Source organism: Mustela lutreola, chromosome 12, assembly GCF_030435805.1.
Source record: "Mustela lutreola isolate mMusLut2 chromosome 12, mMusLut2.pri, whole genome shotgun sequence".
NCBI classification, from domain to species: Eukaryota; Metazoa; Chordata; class Mammalia; order Carnivora; family Mustelidae; genus Mustela; species Mustela lutreola.
Genome location: NC_081301.1, coordinates 36,794,363 through 36,812,304, shown reverse-complemented (window position 1 = coordinate 36,812,304; position 17,942 = coordinate 36,794,363). Strand labels below are relative to the sequence as shown.

Sequence of the window (17,942 nt, the reverse complement as noted above, 5' to 3'; positions counted from 1 at the left end):
CCCAGCCACTGAACTTGTGGCTTTGTTTTTGGACTGCTGGAAGGAGGAGGGGCCTGAAAACTTCCAGTCCTGCTGTCCCAGCAGGGCAGTGCTGTAGACGAGGACCCAGGAATCCAGCTCCACACTCAGTCCCCCAGCAGTCTCCTCAGTCCCGGACGGGACAGGAAGTGTCCGGCAGAGGTGGGGTGGAGGTGATTGGCAGTTGGAGGCTCCAATGGGCCCAGACCCCCTCCCTTTTCACCCCTGTCCTTCCATTGGTGCCTGGGCGGAGCCGCCCCCTCTGCTGGGGCCCCAGGGCGGGAGGGAGCAGAGGCCGGGGCAGAGGGCGAGGGCGGAGGGCGAAGGCGGCGGAGGCCGCAGAAGGTGAGGCCTTGGGGGAGCGGGGGGAGTGGTGGCGGCGGCGGGAGTCCCCGGGGAAGGCCTGCCAGGAGAGGGCGGGGCAGGGTAGTGAACGATCTGAAGGGCCTGGACCGGCTGACGGACTGTCAGTGTGTGCGTGTGACTCTTAGGCTGTGTGTGACGATGTCAGCGTGTGGACCTGTACCGCTTGGTGCAGCTGTCAGTTACATGACTGCGTGTGTCAGTGCGCGTGTGGTCGAGTGTGCATGCGGCTGTGCGAGTGTGGGATTATGTGTTCTGTCCATGTGCAGTTTTTGGTGAGAGACTGGGTTGTGTGTTGGTGTGTGAGAGGGCCTGTCACAGCATAGGGAATGGGTTTGGGGAAGGTCTCTGTGGGGTTTAAGACTATGTGAGAGTGGGTGGCTGGGTTTATGTGTGCAGTATGTGACTTGAGCAGTAGCAGAGTGAGAGGGAGACTTGTAGTATGTGTGTGTCCTGTGTCAGACCGTGTATTATGTGTGTGTCCTGTGTGCTGTTTTAGACTGCGTGAGAGTGGAGCTGTGTTGTATCTTGGGGACCAACTTCATTAGTCAGTGGGACTGCCCTTTCTGCTTAACGCCCAGCAAAGACAGACCCACGCCAGCACACTTATCTTCCCTTCCTTTCTGTGCCCTGGAATCCCTCTCATTGGTCTACTGCTTATTTTCTGTTTCCCTGTCTCAGTTTCCTTTTATTTCTTTTTCTCTTCTTACTATTGTCTTTCTGGAGCTGTCAGTCATCTGTGTCTCCTCCTCACAGTTTTGTCTGCCCAGGTATCTCTTGTGTATCTGCCTCTCACATCCTCTGCATCTCTGTCTCTCTCTCTCTCTCTGTACCCCTGTGCCTAGCTCCCTTGCTCACCTTTGTCTCTTTGGGTACATGGGGGCCTGAGCGGTGATGAGATGTGGGATCTGCCATGCTAAGAGCTCCCTGAAAGAGGGGCTGAAACCATCATGAGGATTTGCTTTTAGGGAGTGCTGCATCCCTATCCCAGGGGCAGAGTGCTAAGTGTCTATGTGTCTGTGTGTGAGGGTATGGGTATGAGTCTGAGTGGGGGTGTCTGAGTGTGTTCATGTGACTGTGAGTGGCTATATCTGAGAGTGTGTGTCTGAGGGTAAGTGTGGGTCTTGTGTATCTGGCACCAAGGGACCAAAGGCATTTCCTGGTGCTGGGGCCCAAAGAGTGGAGGGGGAGGTGAGAAATGGCTGGAACGTCCAGGGGCAGAGGGACTGGACTCTGGGTTTTCTTTATACCTCCCAACCTGGGGCCTCCCTTCCCCTCAAAAAACAGCTAGCTATGCCCCAAGGAAATATTTGCTAGGGAGTGAAAAGAGTGGGGGCAGGAGTCTGTGTCTGATTTTTCATTTGGTTATGCCCCTGTGTGTTCAAGGGAGTGTCTTTTTGTGGACTGTGCTTAGTTGAGTCCATGCATGAATGTGGCTGGGTGAAAACCTAGGGAATCTCTCCCTGACAGGGACATAGCAGCCCTCCTTTTCCTCTTGCTGGCCCTGGCTGTGCCTGTGGCTTCCTTTCCAGACTGGGGGGGAGGCCTCTTCCCTTCCCAGGGCCTCGGGTGGGAGGGGGGGCAAAAGGGGAGGAGGGAGGAGGAATGAGGGAGGTGGGGGCCTCGCTCAGGGCGGCTGAGCTCTAGGGCCCAGAGGGGCGGAGGAGGGAAAGGGAAGGAGGGGATGATTCTGGGGTCCCAGAACTGAGTGGAGCTGAGACGGGTGCTGTAGCTGGTGCGAGGAAGTCCTGGAGGCCATGGACAGTCAGCTACTGGGATCACCGAGGTAGGGCGGGGCTAATCAGGGTGAATGTGGCTGGGGGGGTGGGGTGGGGGAGTGTGAGCCACTAGACACATTCAGACCGATACACAGACATGTGGAGGCCCTTGTTCGCTCTGCTTGAGAGGGCTCAGTGCTCTTCCTCTTTTGGAGCCCTTGCTTGCTTGGACCCTCTCCCTATGTGCTCCTCCTGTGCCCATGGCCACTTCCCCACTGCCTTTCTCATCCTGCTCCAAAATCCCTCTCTCCCAGCACTCCCACGGGCAGTGGTTATCATACACCTCCTTTGCTTTTCTAGTTCCCGCTGCCCTAGCCCAGCCCTTGCGTCCCTGAACCCCACCACCTTCTGGTTTTGATGTCAGAGCATCTTTTGGTCCTGTAGCCTCCACCCCAGACCCCTTCCCTGCAGGCTTCTCACTCCTCTCAGCCTTCTCTCCGCTCCCCGACACCCTGTCTCCATCTCCTGGCTCCTTGCCCACCTCCAGCCTCTGGCAGCAGCCAAGGCATCTGGATCTGCTTAACTCTGCAGCCTCAGCCTGCACCCCAGCCCCATCCAGCCTCACAGGCTCGGGACCAACAAGATTCCAGAGTCAGGCCTAGATGAGTGGCCCAGGGAGCTGGGCTCAGGAGAGAAGAGGCCTGGCAGCCAGAGCAGGGCTAGGCCTCGTGGTAGGAAAACAGCGTGGGCTCAGACCCACCACGACAGCACCCCCACCCAAGTTTGATGAAGGCTGTCTTAGGTTAACCAGAGGCAGTGAGTCGCCCTGGGCCAGGTCAGGGTAGACACTGGAATTCCCAACAGCTGGGTTGGAGGAGTTAATGGGAGTGACTGAACTGGTGCCAGCACTTGGTGCCAGGGGTGGGCGCCAAGGGTGGTGTGTGTGGGGGGGTACTGCTGGCACAGTCTGTCGCCTCCGGCTTTTGTTCTGGGCCTTAGGCCCAGGACTGAGATGGAGGGTGTGTGTGTGTGTGTGTGTGTGTGTGTGTGTGTGTGTGTGTTGTTTGTTTGCATGTATGTATATGGGTGTATGGTGGAAAGGGGGACCTTAGATCAGATCAGATCTCTTGCTGTTTTCTGATACCCTGATCCCATTTGGGACCAGTTTTCTTCTAGAAGTTCCCAGTTTAGAAGAGGAGGAGGCAGGCTTTAGCCTCACATCTGGGCATGGGGGATTGCTGACCCTGCCTCTCTCTCCACAGATGAGCAGCAGCTGCTCAGGGTTGAGCAGGGTCCTGCTTGCCTTGGCTGTAGCCTTGGTGTCCACTGCCTCCCCCTGTCCCGAGGCCTGGGGCCCCACAGGTGAGAAGAATCCTGCTGTATGCCTCCAACTCTGACTTACGACTTGCCATCCTCCGTGTGAACCCTTTCCTTGCCTAGTCTGTGACCCCCAACCCCTGACATCCAACCAGGCAACATTCTTTCTCTGCCCTGTCTTCTGACCTCTGTCTCTAGATTATAACATGATGCTTTGAGCCCGTGATCCCACCCAGCCTTAAAAGTCTGCTGTTTACCCTGTCGTGCTCACTAAGAGGGGGCTGGGATGGGAGAGAGGGACAGAAAGAGCCTTTCCTCAGAAATGCCCTCCACAGGGGTCCAGTATGGGCAGGCTGGCAGGTCCATGACACTGTGTTGCCCTGGAGTGACTGCTGGGTAAGTCCCCCACCCCTGCCCACGGGCTGACAGTCATGACCCTTTCTTGACTCTCTCCAGTCCTCATGCCCCTCCCATCTTTGCTCTGTGTCTTTAATCCTCATCTCTTTAGCTATGCTAACACTCAGACCATCCTTATTTAATGGAAAATTTGAACCAACATGTATTGAGCACCTGCTCAGTCCCTGATCTGTTCTAGGCTCTGGGATCTAGCAGCGCACATGCCTGGCAAGATGCCTGCCTGTGTAGAGGTTAGATTCTAGTAGGCCAGACAGATAATAAGCAAATATAAATCTTGCTAGGGAGTGGTACCTGCAGGGCAGAAAATCAGAAGAAAGTGACGTGGAAGAGGATAACCAATTGGTTACTTCTTCTTCTTTTTTTAAAGATTTTATTATTTATTTGACAGAGAGAGAGATCACAAGTAGGCAGAGAGGCAGGCAGAGAGAGAGGGGGAAGTAGGCTCCCTGCCGAGCAGAGAGCCCGATGCGGGGCTCGATCCCAGGACCCCAAGATCATGACTGGAGCTGAAGGCAGAGGCTTAACCCACTGAGCAACCCAGGGGCCTCTGATTGATTACTTTTTATTGGTAATAAGGGAAGGCTTCTCTGAGGAGGTGACATTGAAGCTAATTTCTGAAGGTCAAGAAATAGGCAGCCATGCACGTGTTAGGCATTCCTGACTGAGGGAATAGCTAGTGCAAATGCCCTGAGGTGTGAATGAGTTCAATACTCTTGAACAGAAAGAAGACCTATGTGACTGAAGTGTAGTGGGTGAGGGGGCGAGAGGGAGGAGCTGAAGAAGGAAAGGAAGGCAAGGGCTACATCACCAGGGGCTTTGTAAACGCCTGGATTTAAAGGACCTAAAAGGGTTTTATTGCAAGCGCAGTGAGAAGCCAATGGAGAGCTGTGGCTTGGGTTAACACTTTAAATCTTCCCTCTATCATCACCTCATCTCACCCCCAGGGCCCCGGTGTCCTGGTTTCGGGACGGGGAGACGAGACTGCTCCAGGGACCTGACTCTGGGCTAGGGCATGAACTGGTCTTGGCCCGGGCAGACAGCACCGACGAAGGCACCTACATCTGCCGGACCCTGGATGGTGCACTTGGGGGAATTGTGACCCTACAGCTGGGCTGTGAGTTGGGGAGGGAGTATTGGGTGGCCGCGATGAGGCAAGGGGCTGCTGAGGGCATCCAGGCCCTGAGTAGGCCCTCTCGGAGGGGAAGGACCTGGGGACTTCTCAGACTCCAGTTGCACCTTCTGCCTCTAGACCCCCCAGCCCGCCCTGTTGTCTCCTGCCAAGCAGCTGACTATGAGAACTTCTCTTGCACTTGGAGTCCCAGTCAGGTCAGCGGTTTACCCACCCGCTACCTCACCTCCTACAGGTGTGTGCATGATTGGGTGTGTAAGCCTATACATTTGGGTGTGTGTGGGAGGCAGAAGGCCTCAGAGGGAGGGAGGATCCTCTTTTCCTTCCTGACCTCAGATGGTCCCCTTCCTGCCAGGAAGAAGACCGTACCAGGAGCTGATGGCATGAGGTAGGACATAAAGGAGAGGCTGGGGACTCCAGCTGGATCCCCTAATGAGCATTTCCAAATCCCACAACCACATTGTCCCTCCTAGGATGAATCCATCCACAGGGCCCTGGCCGTGCCCACAGGATCCTCCAGGGGCTGCCCGCTGTGTAGTCCATGGGGCAGAGTTCTGGAGCCAGTACCGAATAAATGTGACTGAGGTGAACCCACTGGGGGCCAGCACACGCCTGCTGGATGTGAGCTTGCAGAGCATCTGTGAGTACCCATTCCCGCTGCACCTCAGAGACCCCAGATGGACTTCAGGGCACAGAGACCCCAACACCAAACCTCCACCTACCAGAGCTCCCAAACAGTTCCCTCCTGATGGAGACCCCATTTTAGCACACAGGTAGCTACTGTGGAGACTAAGAAGCCGAAGAGATCAGCCCAAGAGGCAGGGTTACCTCAGCCTCTAGAGGTTGCTACCCCTAGCCCCTCCTGGCTTCTAGTGCACAAGTCCTTCCCGGGTGCCTAGCCCCAGACTGCCTCTGGTTCCAGGCCCTGTGCTAAAGGCAACCATGCCTTGTGTCCTCCCTGCCCAGTGTAAGCCCTTGCTGGCCTCTCTTTCTTTTGATCTGTATGTGGGAGGGGGAACTAAACCTCTAGTTAAGAGCTAGAGAGAGACAAGCAGACCCCACGCTGAGCATGGAGCCTGATGTGGGCCCAATCCCATAACCCTGAGATCCTGACTCGAGCCGAAACTAAGAGGAGGACGCCCAACTGGCTGAGCCACCCAGGCGCCCCAGCTCTTTTATAACAGGGATAACAGACAGGTCCTGAGCCCAGAGGATGATCAAGCTCAAGATTTCCCCAGACCCCTTGGAAATGCCTCCTTCAGGTACCTTTAGGCATATACCCACCTTCCCTTGGTGGGTATATGCCTTTGTCCCGTCCTGACTTTGTGTCTCCACTACCCTCAGTGCGCCCTGACCCACCCCAGGGGCTTCGGGTAGAGTCGGTTCCTGGCTATCCCCGCCGTCTGCATGCCAGCTGGACGTACCCTGACTCTTGGCCCCGCCAGCCCCACTTTCTGCTCAAGTTCCGACTGCAGTACCGTCCAGCGCAGCATCCAGCCTGGTCCACGGTGAGGCCTGGAATGTGCCCCAGACTTCATGTGCCTGGCTATTCTACGTAGCGTACTGGCAGGTCACCAGAGCCCTGTCACCTCCCCCAGTAGAGTACTGTCCCTGGGTGATCCTTTGTGCCAGGTGCTGGGGTTGCTGCTGGGTGCGAAAGGCCCACTCTCTGCCTTGTGGGGGCTATAACTCTGATGCCAGCCCATCTGTGGGAGGACAGGAGTGGCTTTTTGCAAATGACTTTTCTAGAAAAAGGAGTGCCTTTCACCCAGAGGCACATTCTCATACAAACATTCATATATCCAGATGAGGACAGTAGTGAATTTCCACCTCTGAAGATATTAAAGATTGGCTGGCAGCAAGTCTGGGGAGCAGCGGCTTCAGATAATGCCCAGTATTTATTGGGTGCTGCCTGCCCACCAGGGCATACTACACATTTAGTATGCATTGTCTTATTTGGGTATATTCTCCACTATTTTACAAATGAAGAAACCAAGGCACAGAGTGGCCCAAGGTCACTCAGTAAGTGCTGCAGCAAGGATTTGAACCCAAGCAGGCTGCCTGTGTAACCACTATGCACTTTCATCTTCCACACACTTGGTGTACACCTGACGCCACCAGCCACCCCACATGAGGCCCAGACAGCTCCTGCAGTCTGACAGGGCTGGAACTGGGAGGAAGGGGTGCTCTTTGCTAACTAAGGCTGGGGGGAGATAGGCTTGGCATTAACAACCTAGATAACTGGCCAAGGAGCCATCTTCATTCCCAGGTGGAGCCAGCTGGATTGGAGGAAGTGATCACGGATGCCGTGGCTGGGCTGCCCCACGCTGTACGAGTCAGTGCCCGGGACTTTCTGGACGCTGGCACATGGAGTGCTTGGAGTCCTGAGGCCTGGGGAACTCCGAGCACCGGTGAGAGACAGCCCAGGGCACGGGCACCAAGCCCGTCCTGCAGCATCTGTCGGCTGGATTGGTGTGCAAGTGGGCTGCACGCACATGCCCTGCCAGTGGCAATTGAGGTCCCAGTCTTCAGCCTTGGCTCTCCTCAGCCCTGCCCCAGTTTAAGCCCTGCCCCTCAGCCTCCACCTCTGTTAGGTCCCCAGAAGCTGGCTCTACCCTTTCGGCTTCCACCTCCTGGGCTCCCCCCATGTCCAAGCCAGGCCCTGGCCTCCCCTCGCAGACCCTGTCTTCCACAGCCACCCCGTGTGGAGAGTTCTCTTCAAGTCTCGCCTCCCTTCAGGGCCTTTGCTGAAGGAGATGCCAGCTGAGGGACAGCTACAGAAGCCCCTGGAGAAAGAGCCTCAGGCAGACAGCCCCGCTCCCCCCAGGCCCTCCCTCCTGCCGGACCCACGGCCACTTGGTAAGCTTGGGCAGGTGAACAAAGGTTGTATAGTATGGGAAAGGGTTTGGTCAGGCAGCCTCGCTGTGACTGTGGCCTGTGACCCTCCCCCCTCAGACCACAGAGACCCCCTGGATCAGGTAGCAGTGTTGGCATCTTTGGGAATCTTCTCTTTCCTGGGACTGGCAGCTGGGGCCCTGGCACTGGGGCTCTGGTAAGTAACTGCCAGTAGTCCCCTCAAATTTGGATCCCACACAGATGTTCTGATAACAGACCACACCTGTTCCCACCCTTCATGATTTCCCAGGGAAACTCTGATTCTGGAACAACTCCCTCCTTCTCCCTCCAACCCCCACTTCATTATTGGCACTGATTTCTCTCCTGACCCTGTATTTATACACTGTTTTGGAGGAGACAAAGATGCCCACTACCTTTTTGTGCCCCAGGCTGAGACTGAGACCAGATGGGAAGGATGGACCCCAAAAGCCTGGGTTCTTGGCTCCAGTGATCCCAGTAGACAAGATTCCAGGTGAGTAGGTCATCTAGGTTTGGACTCAGAGGTTTGTACCCTCATTTTGAGTGTCTGGATTAATAGCCGGATGCTCTTGTCAGAGTTGGGTCACCTCATTCATACAAAGTCTGAGCTCAGGGATAGACCTTTCATTCTTGAGTCCTTGGGCTCAGAGTTGGGTCTCTTCCTTCCCTCACATGGTATTTGGGTTCTTCGATTGGGCCCCCCCTCATTTTCAGGGTGTTAAGCTAAGAGCTGGATATCTATCTTGATTCTGGGGTGTCTTAGATCAGAGCGGGGTCCCCTCCCTTATTCTCAATGTATCTGGGTCCAGAACTAGGAACACTTCATCTTCAGGGTGTTGGGGTTCAGAGCTGGGTTCCCCTACTCATTCTTGGTGTTGGGCTCAGACCTTCTTCCCCTCCCTCATTTTCAGGGTGTCTGGGCCAAAATCTAGTCCTTTTATCTTCCTTGATTTGCCTCCTGCTTCTTCTAGGAGCCCCAAACCTGTAGATGACCCAGGAGGGCTTCAGCTGATTCCACCTATAACTCTGTCTTGCTCGTGTGGATGGATAGAATCCAGGCAGGATAGTAGATCCCCACGGAGGCAGGAGGGCGGGGAGTGGTCTCAGCTGGAGATTCTGTTTGGAACCCAGTTCTGTCAGACTTTGTTCCAGACTTGCCAGCTGAAAGGTGCCTGGACCTCTCATTTCATCTCAGAGCTGGAGGTCCACCTGAGGAATGTGTGTAGATGTGTGTTCGTGTCCATGTGTGCCCATGTGCATGTGAGGTAGGGAACATGTTTTCTCTCAATGTATGCATGTAGGTGCCTGGGGAATATCTGTGGCTCCTTGGCACTTGGCTTTGCCCCTGGAGGGGTTTGTGAAGATGTGAATAAAGAGAACGAGGAGGTTCTTCTGTTTATTAACACGTCTCCCAGATTCAGATTCGGGGCCCACAGGAGAATGCACAGAATTTGGAAACCACAGTCAGAGACTGTTATCCAGTGCTGCTTTATTGTTCCAGCTCCTGGGGCCCCTGGCCCATTTTCCCTATCAGCCCCAAATTCAGGTTAGGCAGAGTCCCCTGGAGCCTCCTCCCTTGGCGCTCGAACCACCGAGCCAGGCTGCGGTTCTGAGGGTGGATGCAGACACTGCGTCGAGACAGGTGAAGCCTAGGAAAGGAAAGGTGCAAAGCCATAGTCATAGCTTGGCGATGAGGTTAGAGTCCAGGGGTTAGGGCAAAGGCTAGATGAAAACCCAAGTCAGCATCAGAATTAGCAGTTGGGGTTGGGGTTGGCATCAGCATCAGGGGATGGGACTGAGGTCAGGGGTCTGTATAAGGGAGAGGGTCAGAGCTCACACAAAGGCCTGGAGGTGACAGTCCCCATCAGCTTCCTGCACTTCCACCCGGATGACCCTCCTCAGTAGCTTGTTCGAGAGTGGCTGGCGGTAGAGCTGAGTACAGCAGGTAATGCTGGTTGGCAGTGGCAGTGCTAGGGGACAATGGGGCCATATGTTCAGAGGGCTCCTGACCCAAAACCCTTCCATCAGACACCTGGAGGATGGACTTCCTTGGTCCCTTTCCCTCCATCCCGTTCCAGAGGCATTCTGAAGAAATGCCCTTCTAGACCCCCCAAGCGCTCACCTGCTCCAGGGTCTGGGCTCAGCAGCAGCAACAGCAGCAGCAGCAGCAGGACGCTGCTTGTGGATGAGGGCCCCTTCATGCTGCTCAGCCTGGGTACTTCTCTCTCTCCTCCTCCTTCTCCCCTACCTTTTATCTGGTGCCTTTTACCTGGGGCACCAGGTGAGTCAGAGGCAGATGAAGATGTATTGCTCATCCTGTGACATTCCTGGGCCCTAATTGCCACAGACCCCTTCCTCTTCCAGGGCTGCCATTTCGCTTGGCTTCTAAGCCCTGGACAGAGAAGCTGGAGAGAGGGGTAGTGGCTGATGTGAAGACTGATGGTACAGTGACTGAATAAGGGCACCTAAGTATCCACATGTTCAGGGATGGACATTCACACTCACAAACCCACAGTCATAGTCACACCTCAATCACTCAGTCAACCTTATGTCCAGAGACAGAATCACATAGCCCCAGTTGTACTCAAAGTCCCACTCCCACATAGTTGTGTCTTCACAATCATTCAATCACACACAAATTCTCATAGGGATTGTGGGTGGGGTGGGAGCAGATGGCAGGCCAGCACCAACTTGCCTTCATCTTCCCCTCTCTCCTTCCTGCCCTAGCCTGCCTGTCTTATCAGGAAAAATTGATGGGTATGGATCCTTAAAGCAAGCTCTGCTGGCTGAGGATGAGTCTTGGCTGGGACAGTCACATCCAGAGTGAGGAGCTGGGTGCTACTGGGGTACCTTTGGGATGCTAAGGTGAGGGCTGCTTTACCCAGGGAGATGAGACAGGGCAGAAGGATGGGGTGGATAAGGCGGAAAGAGAAGAGAAGATAAAGTTCTTTGGTGCCAGATTGCTGCTGTCAAACAAGAAAAAGACCCAAGAAATCTTACCATCCTATTTTTGCCTGGTCTTGTCCCACAAATAGCAGCCTCTTACCAGCAGGGTCCTGGGGGTTCCAGACTCAGTCCTGGCTTATTGAGACATCAGACTCAAGAGCTCAATTACTTCTCTTTTGTTCTATTCAAATTCCAGCCTCTCCCTGCTGCCCACCCAGATCCAGTAATTCACCCCCCCCCCAAACCTTATACATTTTGCATCCCTGCATCCCATCATCTTGCTAAAACCCTAACTTCTCCTCTCCTTCCTGTCTCTTGTCTCCTAATTGCATTTCCAGCCTCCACTCCCTTCTTCCCCTTACCCCCTAAAGCAAAAGTCCTCCTCCTCCTCTTGTCCTTTCCAGGAAGCCAGGGACTGCCTGTGGTGGGGACAAGCTGCTAAGTTTAATGCCTCTGGCACCTTGAATTTCCCACTCCTGGTCTGGGGATTTCAATCCTCAAGTCCTGCTTTCTTTTTGAAACATAAACTGAGTCATAACCTAGTAATCCAGACCTTATCTGGTTGTTGTAAGGGTGCCTTCTGCAGCCTTCTGCTCTGTGGCCAACTCTCCTCTAAGGGGCAGGCCTTCTCCCGGGATAGGGACGCAAACCTATCCTGGGCATCTTGCTGCTGCAGGGCTGCTGAAACAAGTGGGAGGAACCATCCGTTCCAAGAGTAAGAACTAGTCCCCGTGCCATGCTGACCAGCTCGAGCTTCTCCTCCTTCCTGTCCAGGGTAAGGCCTGAAGGCCCTTTCCTGGAGTTTGTCTTATGGATACTCGGGAATTCTGACAGTGTCCTGGTGAGGTGTTGGCCCAGGGCTGGACAGGGCACTCCACTTCTGACAGGGTTCCTGATGTAGAAGTTCTGAAGAAATGGCTCAGGAACTTGGGTCCGTTCTTGAAGGTGGCCACAACCCAGAGGTCACTCATCTTGAACTGCTAGTACCTAGAGGCCTTGGAGTCTCTCCCACCCTCCAGTCTGGACTTGTGCCCCAGAGCTTGGGTGCAGCTCTTGGGAGGCCATTTACTTATCCCAGATCTCCATCAGCTGGTTGTCTGCCACATACTTTGTGGTCTTTCCTGGACCAATTGATCCAGATACCTGGGAAGACAAGAAATAAATTCTTCCAGGTATGCACCCATCTCTCCCCTTTGGCTCTTCCAAAGATAGGGCCAAGTCTTCTCCCTAGCCACAGTCTGCTGTGAGGGGGGGAGCCCCAGGCTGAAAGTTAGCTTTGCCCCATAAATTGGGCCGTCTCTTTTCTTAATCTTCCCTGTACCTTTTCTGGTGCTGGGTCTCCTCCCTAACTGAAAGCAGGCCCACTAGGAGTCCCTCACCCTCAGCACTTCAGGAGCTAGAGAGTCTCAGGTCAACTAGGTGACAAGACAAGGGTGGCAGGGAGCTGTGGCCTTTGGGTTCTCCTAGGGATAGAGCAAGAACTGATGCCAAGTATCTTTAACCTGGGAAACACTGGGGGAGCCAGAAGTTGCTGTATTAATTGTAGGAAAGATCTCCAACCATCCCAAGTCACTCCCCTGTGGCAGGCTGAGGGAGTCGGCGTCTAGGAATCTTCTCCTCTCACAGCCCACTTCCTACAACTCTGGGCTTACAGTAGTTTAGATTCACTCTCAGAAGAAGATTCTCCAGACACCTGGCCAAGTCCTGTCTAGAAGGAAGGTGGAACACATCAATGTGGGGATAGCCTGGGAGGAAGACAGGGACAGGGTTACTTAGTTCCCAGCATATAGGCTACTTAAGTGAAGTGTGTGTGTGTGTGTGGTGAGTGTGTGTGTGGGGGGTTAGGTGGCGCAGGGCAGTGACCCTGAGAAGGGATCTTTAGTAGTAACCGGGGCCAAGATATGGAGATATGGATAGGGAGGGAAGCCCTGTCAGTAACGAAAAGCAGGCGTGTAGAGGGGCTCCCAGCCCGAATGGCGGCAGCGGCGGCAGAGTCAGGAGGGCAGCACGGTGGCTTCGGTTTAAATCTTTAATGCACCGGCTGGCTGGGCAGTGGCGGTGGGGGTGCGGCGGGGGAGGCCGCGACCCGAGCGCTGGGGGGCAGGGCCCAGGCCGCTTGACAGACAGCTCATCAGGCCTCGCAGAGGCTCCAGCTTCTGCTCCCGGGGATGCGCCGAGCTGTGGGGCAACCCGACAGTGGCATGAGGCAGGGAGGGGACTCCCGGATTCCCCCAATCCGTCCTCCTGAGGCTGAGCCTCGTATGCCCCGGGCGGGTCCGCGGTGTCGCAGCCCCCTCACCTCCTGTCCCTCCGCCACATGCGCAGCCAGGGAAAAAAGTAGAAGCAACCCCAGTAGATCCTGCAGAGAGAAGGCCGGGCCGGGCGGGGCGGGGCGGGGCTGACCCCACGGACTCCGCCGTTCAGACGCCTCGCCCCTCCCTTGGAAGGCCCCGCCCTTTGGAGGCGGTCCCCTCCGCAGCCCACGCCCCCTGATGGGCCCCACGCCTCCCGCCCGCGGAGAACTCGCGCCCTCCCCCAACCCCGGAGCGGCTAGGTTCCTCCTCCGCAGAACCCGCCTCCACTCACTCCTCCTCCGCCTCCAGCGCCACCTCGTATCTCCTCAATCCCGACATGTCCTGGGCTCCGAACGTCTCCTGGGGAGCGGCATGATTGGATCAAGGATACTCCAACCCCAGGTCCCCTTCTGTCATTCTCGGGACCAGTCTGACCTGTTCTCAGATAATCTGAGGCAGGTGCCCCCGGGAAGCCTCAGTTGCCACATTGGGACAGGGTGGGACTGAAGAATTGGGAGGCATCAGACGTTAAGGAATTAGGAGGTCGATCATCGCGGGGGCCTGGGGCATCCAGGGGTTCAGGACGAAAGATTTTTCGGTCATGGACCTGGGATATTTGGGGCCCTAGGTGAGGATTTCGGGGGCTGGCATCACCTGGAGGGGGGCTGAGGGGTCGGCGCAGCCTAAACTCCCGCCCTCCCTGGCTCCACCCCGGAAACAGACCGTTACCGTTACGTCATAGGGACTCCGTCGCGCTCCAGGGGTGGGGTTTGCCTATTACCCGGAAGGGGCGAAGTCTGAGGGTTTCTTCAGAGGAGGAGGAGTTAAAGTGTCACGCGGGAGGTGGAGCCAGGGTCCTTCTGTCACTAAAGGGACCGAGTCGGGCCCTATTACCTAGGTTGCGGAAGGAGTGTGGGATTGTCTTTTGTCAGGGATAGTGTCAGATTGCGGAACTCCCTCCCTGGAGACCTCAGCCCCAGGCAGCAAAATGAGAGCTTTGGGACTCTATCCAGTGCTGTTTTCCTAGTCTTCTCTCGTCTTGCTCTGCCCTCTGCCCTGCCACTTGTTTGGCTGTGGTCTGAGAAGGAATAGGTCTCCAGAGAGGTCTCAGTTTAGATGAAGCAGACTACAGAAGTACTTGATGTGTGAGTGGCTTTGTCCAAGTCACTTGATGGCCAGGAGGTCACAGCCCTTCCTCTCTGAGCTGAAATTTATCTTCCTCTGATTTTTTGTTCCTACAGTCAGTCATTCGGTCTGCAAATATATCATGCTAGGAATGGGTATACAGCAGTAGAGCAGCCAGATTATTACAGGAAACATATAGCACAGTGGTTGGAGGCAATAGAGCGTGTTGCAGTAGAACCTAGAGAGCGCAATTAACCAAGCATGGGAGGTTGGGAATAGCTGTCTCTTTGAATTTCCCATGTAATAGGAATGTCTTTTTTTTTTTTTTTTTTTTATGAGCCCCTTGGATAGTCACACCTGAGTTTATGCTAAGAGATGGGATGACTTAGGATCATCTGGGGAGGGAGGAAGAGACCCTTCTGGCTAGACTGTAGGGGAGTGACCAGAGTCATTCAGGCTTTAGTGTGGCAAATGGGTACACTACTCTTTTCCCCCATCCCACCTTTTTTCTCCCTCTCATACCTCTCTTCCCCTGCCTGGGCCACAAACAAGATTGTAGACAGGTCCGAGGGTACCGGTTGGGTTTTACTGGAAGCATTGCTGTCTTGAGTGTAGAGGAGAAGCTGCGCTCCTGCCACACTCACTCCTGCTCACACTCACACTCCCATTGACACTCCAGGCCCTGTCTCTGCTGGGTCAGGTCTGGTGTAGAGCTGCTGGAGGCCTGGTTCTGATCCTTGGTTCCCCAGGACTGCAGTGAGTCACATCCCTTCACTTGGACACAGGGCTCCCTCTGGGGCTGCTATGGGTTAACTACAGTGGTGCTCCTAGGGCAGGAAGGAGAGGGCAGGAAGGAGAGGGCAGGAAGGAGAGGCAGGGGCATGGGTTGGGTCTTGAGCAGGGGCTGTGAGGGAGGAGGCAGGGCTGGGGAGGGTTGGGGTTGCCTTTGCAGAGTTCTTCTGCAGTCTCCGGATGATGCAGTCCACCCAGGACTGGTCTGGAGGGGCATAAAGGTGGTGATTTCTCAGTGCAGTGAACCTGGAATAAGAAGGAATGGAAAAGAGTCCTGGAACCCAGCTTCCTGGCAGGCCCTGGTGTGAGGGGCAGAAACTGAGGACCGCATCTGGGACCCTCCTGGTTCAGGGGCTTCCTTGTGGTGAGGAGCTTGGCAAGGAGAAGGGAAGTAAAATGATGAGTGGAGGCCCAGGTGACAGAGGAGGTGATTGGAAGAGGAAGAGACCAGTTCATTTTCACCGCCTCCCCCACAAAGACAGCAGTACCCTACAGCCATCATTGAGAAGGAGATAGGAACAAAAAGGCACCAGAAATGTTCCTGGAAATCGGGTATTGGTTCACCAAGAGACAGTGTCCTCGGAGTTGTTGGCATCACTCAGAGCTGGGGTGTGGGTGTAAGGGCTAGGGTTTGAGGGACTTTTACATGGAAAGACCACAGCACTGACTAGAATTCAGGATGCCTATCTGCTGCACCATAGCTTTAGTGTTCTTTCTTTTCCGCCCACGTGCACTAGCCTCCTCTTCCTCTGGAAGCCCAGGCTAAAGGAGATAGACCCTCTACAGAGAAGGGCAGCCAGAGGCCCCAGGACCCATCCAACTGTTGACACATTAAGGAATAGCAGGGGCACAGGCACATCTGTATCACACAGGTGCACACCTGGGTCACAGGCACACCCACACCACACAAGTCTGTGTATACATGGCACATGAATGTGCACATGAATGTCGGGTACACCCGACAGTACACAAGAACGCAATCACAAGGGCACACCCATTTGGCACGTGTACACTCTCAGGTTCACAGACTCACTCGGACCTGAACTCACAGTGTCCTCCACAGACTCCCTGATCCCTCCTCTGCCCCTCATCTTACCATTTTACCCCTTCCCCTTCCCAGGGGAGACCAAGAAAGCAGTATGCTGAGAAGAGGAGTGGTGCTGTGCAGGTGGCCACAAAAGATGGAGGGAGATGGACAGATGGATAGACTCTTTGCAAGCAGCAAGTGTGTGGGTTGCAGGAGTCCTGCTTGCGTGCAGTGTTTGTGAGACTGTGAGGCTAGATGGCAGAGATTGAGTGGAAGAGTGACAGTAAGGGGGAGGGATCCATGATGGTTCTGTGATATGTATGTGAGGCTCTTGCTGTCTTGTTTATGGCCTCCTGAAGCCTTCATTTTTTTTATATATATATATACAAAAATTTCTTCCTTTCTGTTGTATAATAAAGAATTTGACTGGTCTTTGTCTCTGATTTCTGAAAGGGAGATTTTAAATCTTTTAATTTCCCATGTAATAGGAATATTTTTGTTATTTATGAGCCCCTTGGATAGTCACACCTGAGTTTATGCTAAGAGATGGGATGACTTAGGATCATCTGGAGGATGGTCACAAGAAAAACCAACCATGTCACTGAAGAGTCGGGGCTTTGAGGGGCACTGGAGATTGAGTTCAGCCAATTCAGTCATGCCTACATAATGAAATTTCAATAAAAACCCTGGGCACCAGAACTTGTAGAACTTCCTGGTTGGTGGACACATTGATATGCCAGGAGGGTGATGTGTCCATGAGGTTTAGAGCATGAAGCTCTGTATTTGAGACCTTCCCAGACTTTGCCCTGTGTGTATCTTCATTTGGCTCTTCCTGATTTATATTCTTTACAAAAAACTGTAAATATAGCCCTCCCGACTTTCACGAGTCATTCTAGTGAAATATTGAAGCTGAGGGATCATGGGATCTCCCTGGGCTTATAGCCAGTTGGTCAGAAATGCACGTCTTGTGGGGAACCCCACAAGTAGGGGCAGACGTGTTGGGAACTGGGCCCTTAGGCTTATGGAGTACGATGGGGAGTGGTTAGTGTATGAACTGAATTGGAGTACGTGAGTTGGTAGAATACCTTTCCACTGAATATATTTTTTAAAGATTTTATTTATTTGATAGAGATAGAGCCAGAGAGCACATGATGGTTTTGTGTGTGGCCGGGGGGAATGGGAGAGGGAGAAGCAGACTCCCCGCTGAGCAGGGAGCCTGATGCAGGACTCGATCCCAAGACCCTGGAATCATGACCTGAGCCAAAGGCTGTTGCCCAGCCAACTGAGCCACCCAGGCTCCACTGAATATTTTACCCACTGTCTATCTAGAAGAACCTTCTATTCCTTTCATAACTCCTCAGTAGCCTCCCCATATCCATTTCCCGTTCTTTATCTTTTACCTCTGAGAATCTTAGTAAATCAGCAGTTTGTACAAGACAAGGTATGTGTGTGGGAGCTGTTGGCACTGTCACCCTTAGGGGAATCTTTACAGTGTCCTCTCCTGGAGGAATTTGAACAATCAGTCTCAAGGCTTGGTTCCAGATTAGAGGTCGGAGTAAGAAGTACCTCTCTTTCTCAGGCTTCTCAACTTACCTCTTCTCTGTGTTTCTAAGACACTTGGGAATGGGGGGGCACTTAGGTGGCTCAGTCAGTTAAGCATCTGTCTTCTGCTCAGGTCACAGTCCCAGAGTCCTGAGTCAGACTTCCTACTCAGGCTGGGAGACTCTACCTGTTGCTTCCCCTGCTTGTGAGTGCACTCTCTCTCTCTGTGTGTTTAAAATAAATAAAATCTTAAAAAAAAAAAAGAAAGAAAGAAAGAAAGAAAAAAAAGATAGTGGGGGATGGGAGGAGTGGGAAAATTGGGAGTCAGCTGGTTCCCCAGATTTCCTAGAACAATGACAAAGTAGCAAGATAAAACTAGA

At 54.0% G+C, this 17,942-nt stretch overlaps 3 protein-coding genes across 7 annotated transcripts; 1 reads left to right on the top strand and 2 right to left on the bottom strand.

Moving 5' to 3' along the window:
* Nucleotides 1-255: 255 nt before the first annotated feature.
* On the top strand, nucleotides 256-16,451 carry IL11RA (interleukin 11 receptor subunit alpha). Of its 2 annotated transcripts, none has more exons than XM_059141726.1 (13): nucleotides 256-363; nucleotides 3,362-3,461; nucleotides 3,752-3,812; nucleotides 4,778-4,947; nucleotides 5,083-5,197; nucleotides 5,318-5,350; nucleotides 5,436-5,602; nucleotides 6,307-6,470; nucleotides 7,232-7,373; nucleotides 7,702-7,821; nucleotides 7,918-8,014; nucleotides 8,247-8,329; nucleotides 16,114-16,451. In XM_059141726.1, exons 2-13 carry the CDS (start codon nucleotides 3,362-3,364, stop codon nucleotides 16,137-16,139), a joined length of 1,278 nt encoding a protein of 425 aa, XP_058997709.1. In that variant the 5' UTR covers nucleotides 256-363; the 3' UTR covers nucleotides 16,140-16,451. The 2 variants fall into 2 exon arrangements, with proteins under 2 accessions (XP_058997709.1, XP_058997710.1); XM_059141727.1 differs by lacking the exon at nucleotides 256-363 and adding an exon at nucleotides 2,084-2,167.
* CCL27 (C-C motif chemokine ligand 27) lies at nucleotides 9,306-13,396 on the bottom strand. Of its 2 annotated transcripts, XM_059141729.1 has the most exons (6): nucleotides 13,369-13,396; nucleotides 13,082-13,141; nucleotides 12,285-12,490; nucleotides 9,959-11,925; nucleotides 9,674-9,806; nucleotides 9,306-9,485 (listed from the first exon to the last, which is right to left on the bottom strand). In XM_059141729.1, exons 4-6 carry the CDS (start codon nucleotides 10,149-10,151, stop codon nucleotides 9,326-9,328), a joined length of 486 nt encoding a protein of 161 aa, XP_058997712.1. In that variant the 5' UTR covers nucleotides 10,152-11,925; nucleotides 12,285-12,490; nucleotides 13,082-13,141; nucleotides 13,369-13,396; the 3' UTR covers nucleotides 9,306-9,325. The 2 variants fall into 2 exon arrangements, with proteins under 2 accessions (XP_058997712.1, XP_058997711.1); XM_059141728.1 differs by having other exon boundaries at nucleotides 9,959-12,490.
* Nucleotides 12,798-13,896, bottom strand: LOC131812357 (uncharacterized). Of its 3 annotated transcripts, none has more exons than XM_059141733.1 (4): nucleotides 13,806-13,896; nucleotides 13,369-13,436; nucleotides 13,082-13,141; nucleotides 12,798-12,960 (listed from the first exon to the last, which is right to left on the bottom strand). In XM_059141733.1, the coding sequence occupies exons 2-4, from the start codon at nucleotides 13,413-13,415 to the stop codon at nucleotides 12,804-12,806; spliced, it is 264 nt and encodes an 87-aa protein (XP_058997716.1). In that variant the 5' UTR covers nucleotides 13,416-13,436; nucleotides 13,806-13,896; the 3' UTR covers nucleotides 12,798-12,803. The 3 variants fall into 3 exon arrangements, with proteins under 3 accessions (XP_058997716.1, XP_058997715.1, XP_058997717.1); XM_059141732.1 differs by lacking the exon at nucleotides 13,806-13,896 and adding an exon at nucleotides 13,731-13,795; XM_059141734.1 differs by lacking the exon at nucleotides 13,806-13,896 and adding an exon at nucleotides 13,512-13,720.
* Nucleotides 16,452-17,942: the final 1,491 nt, after the last annotated feature.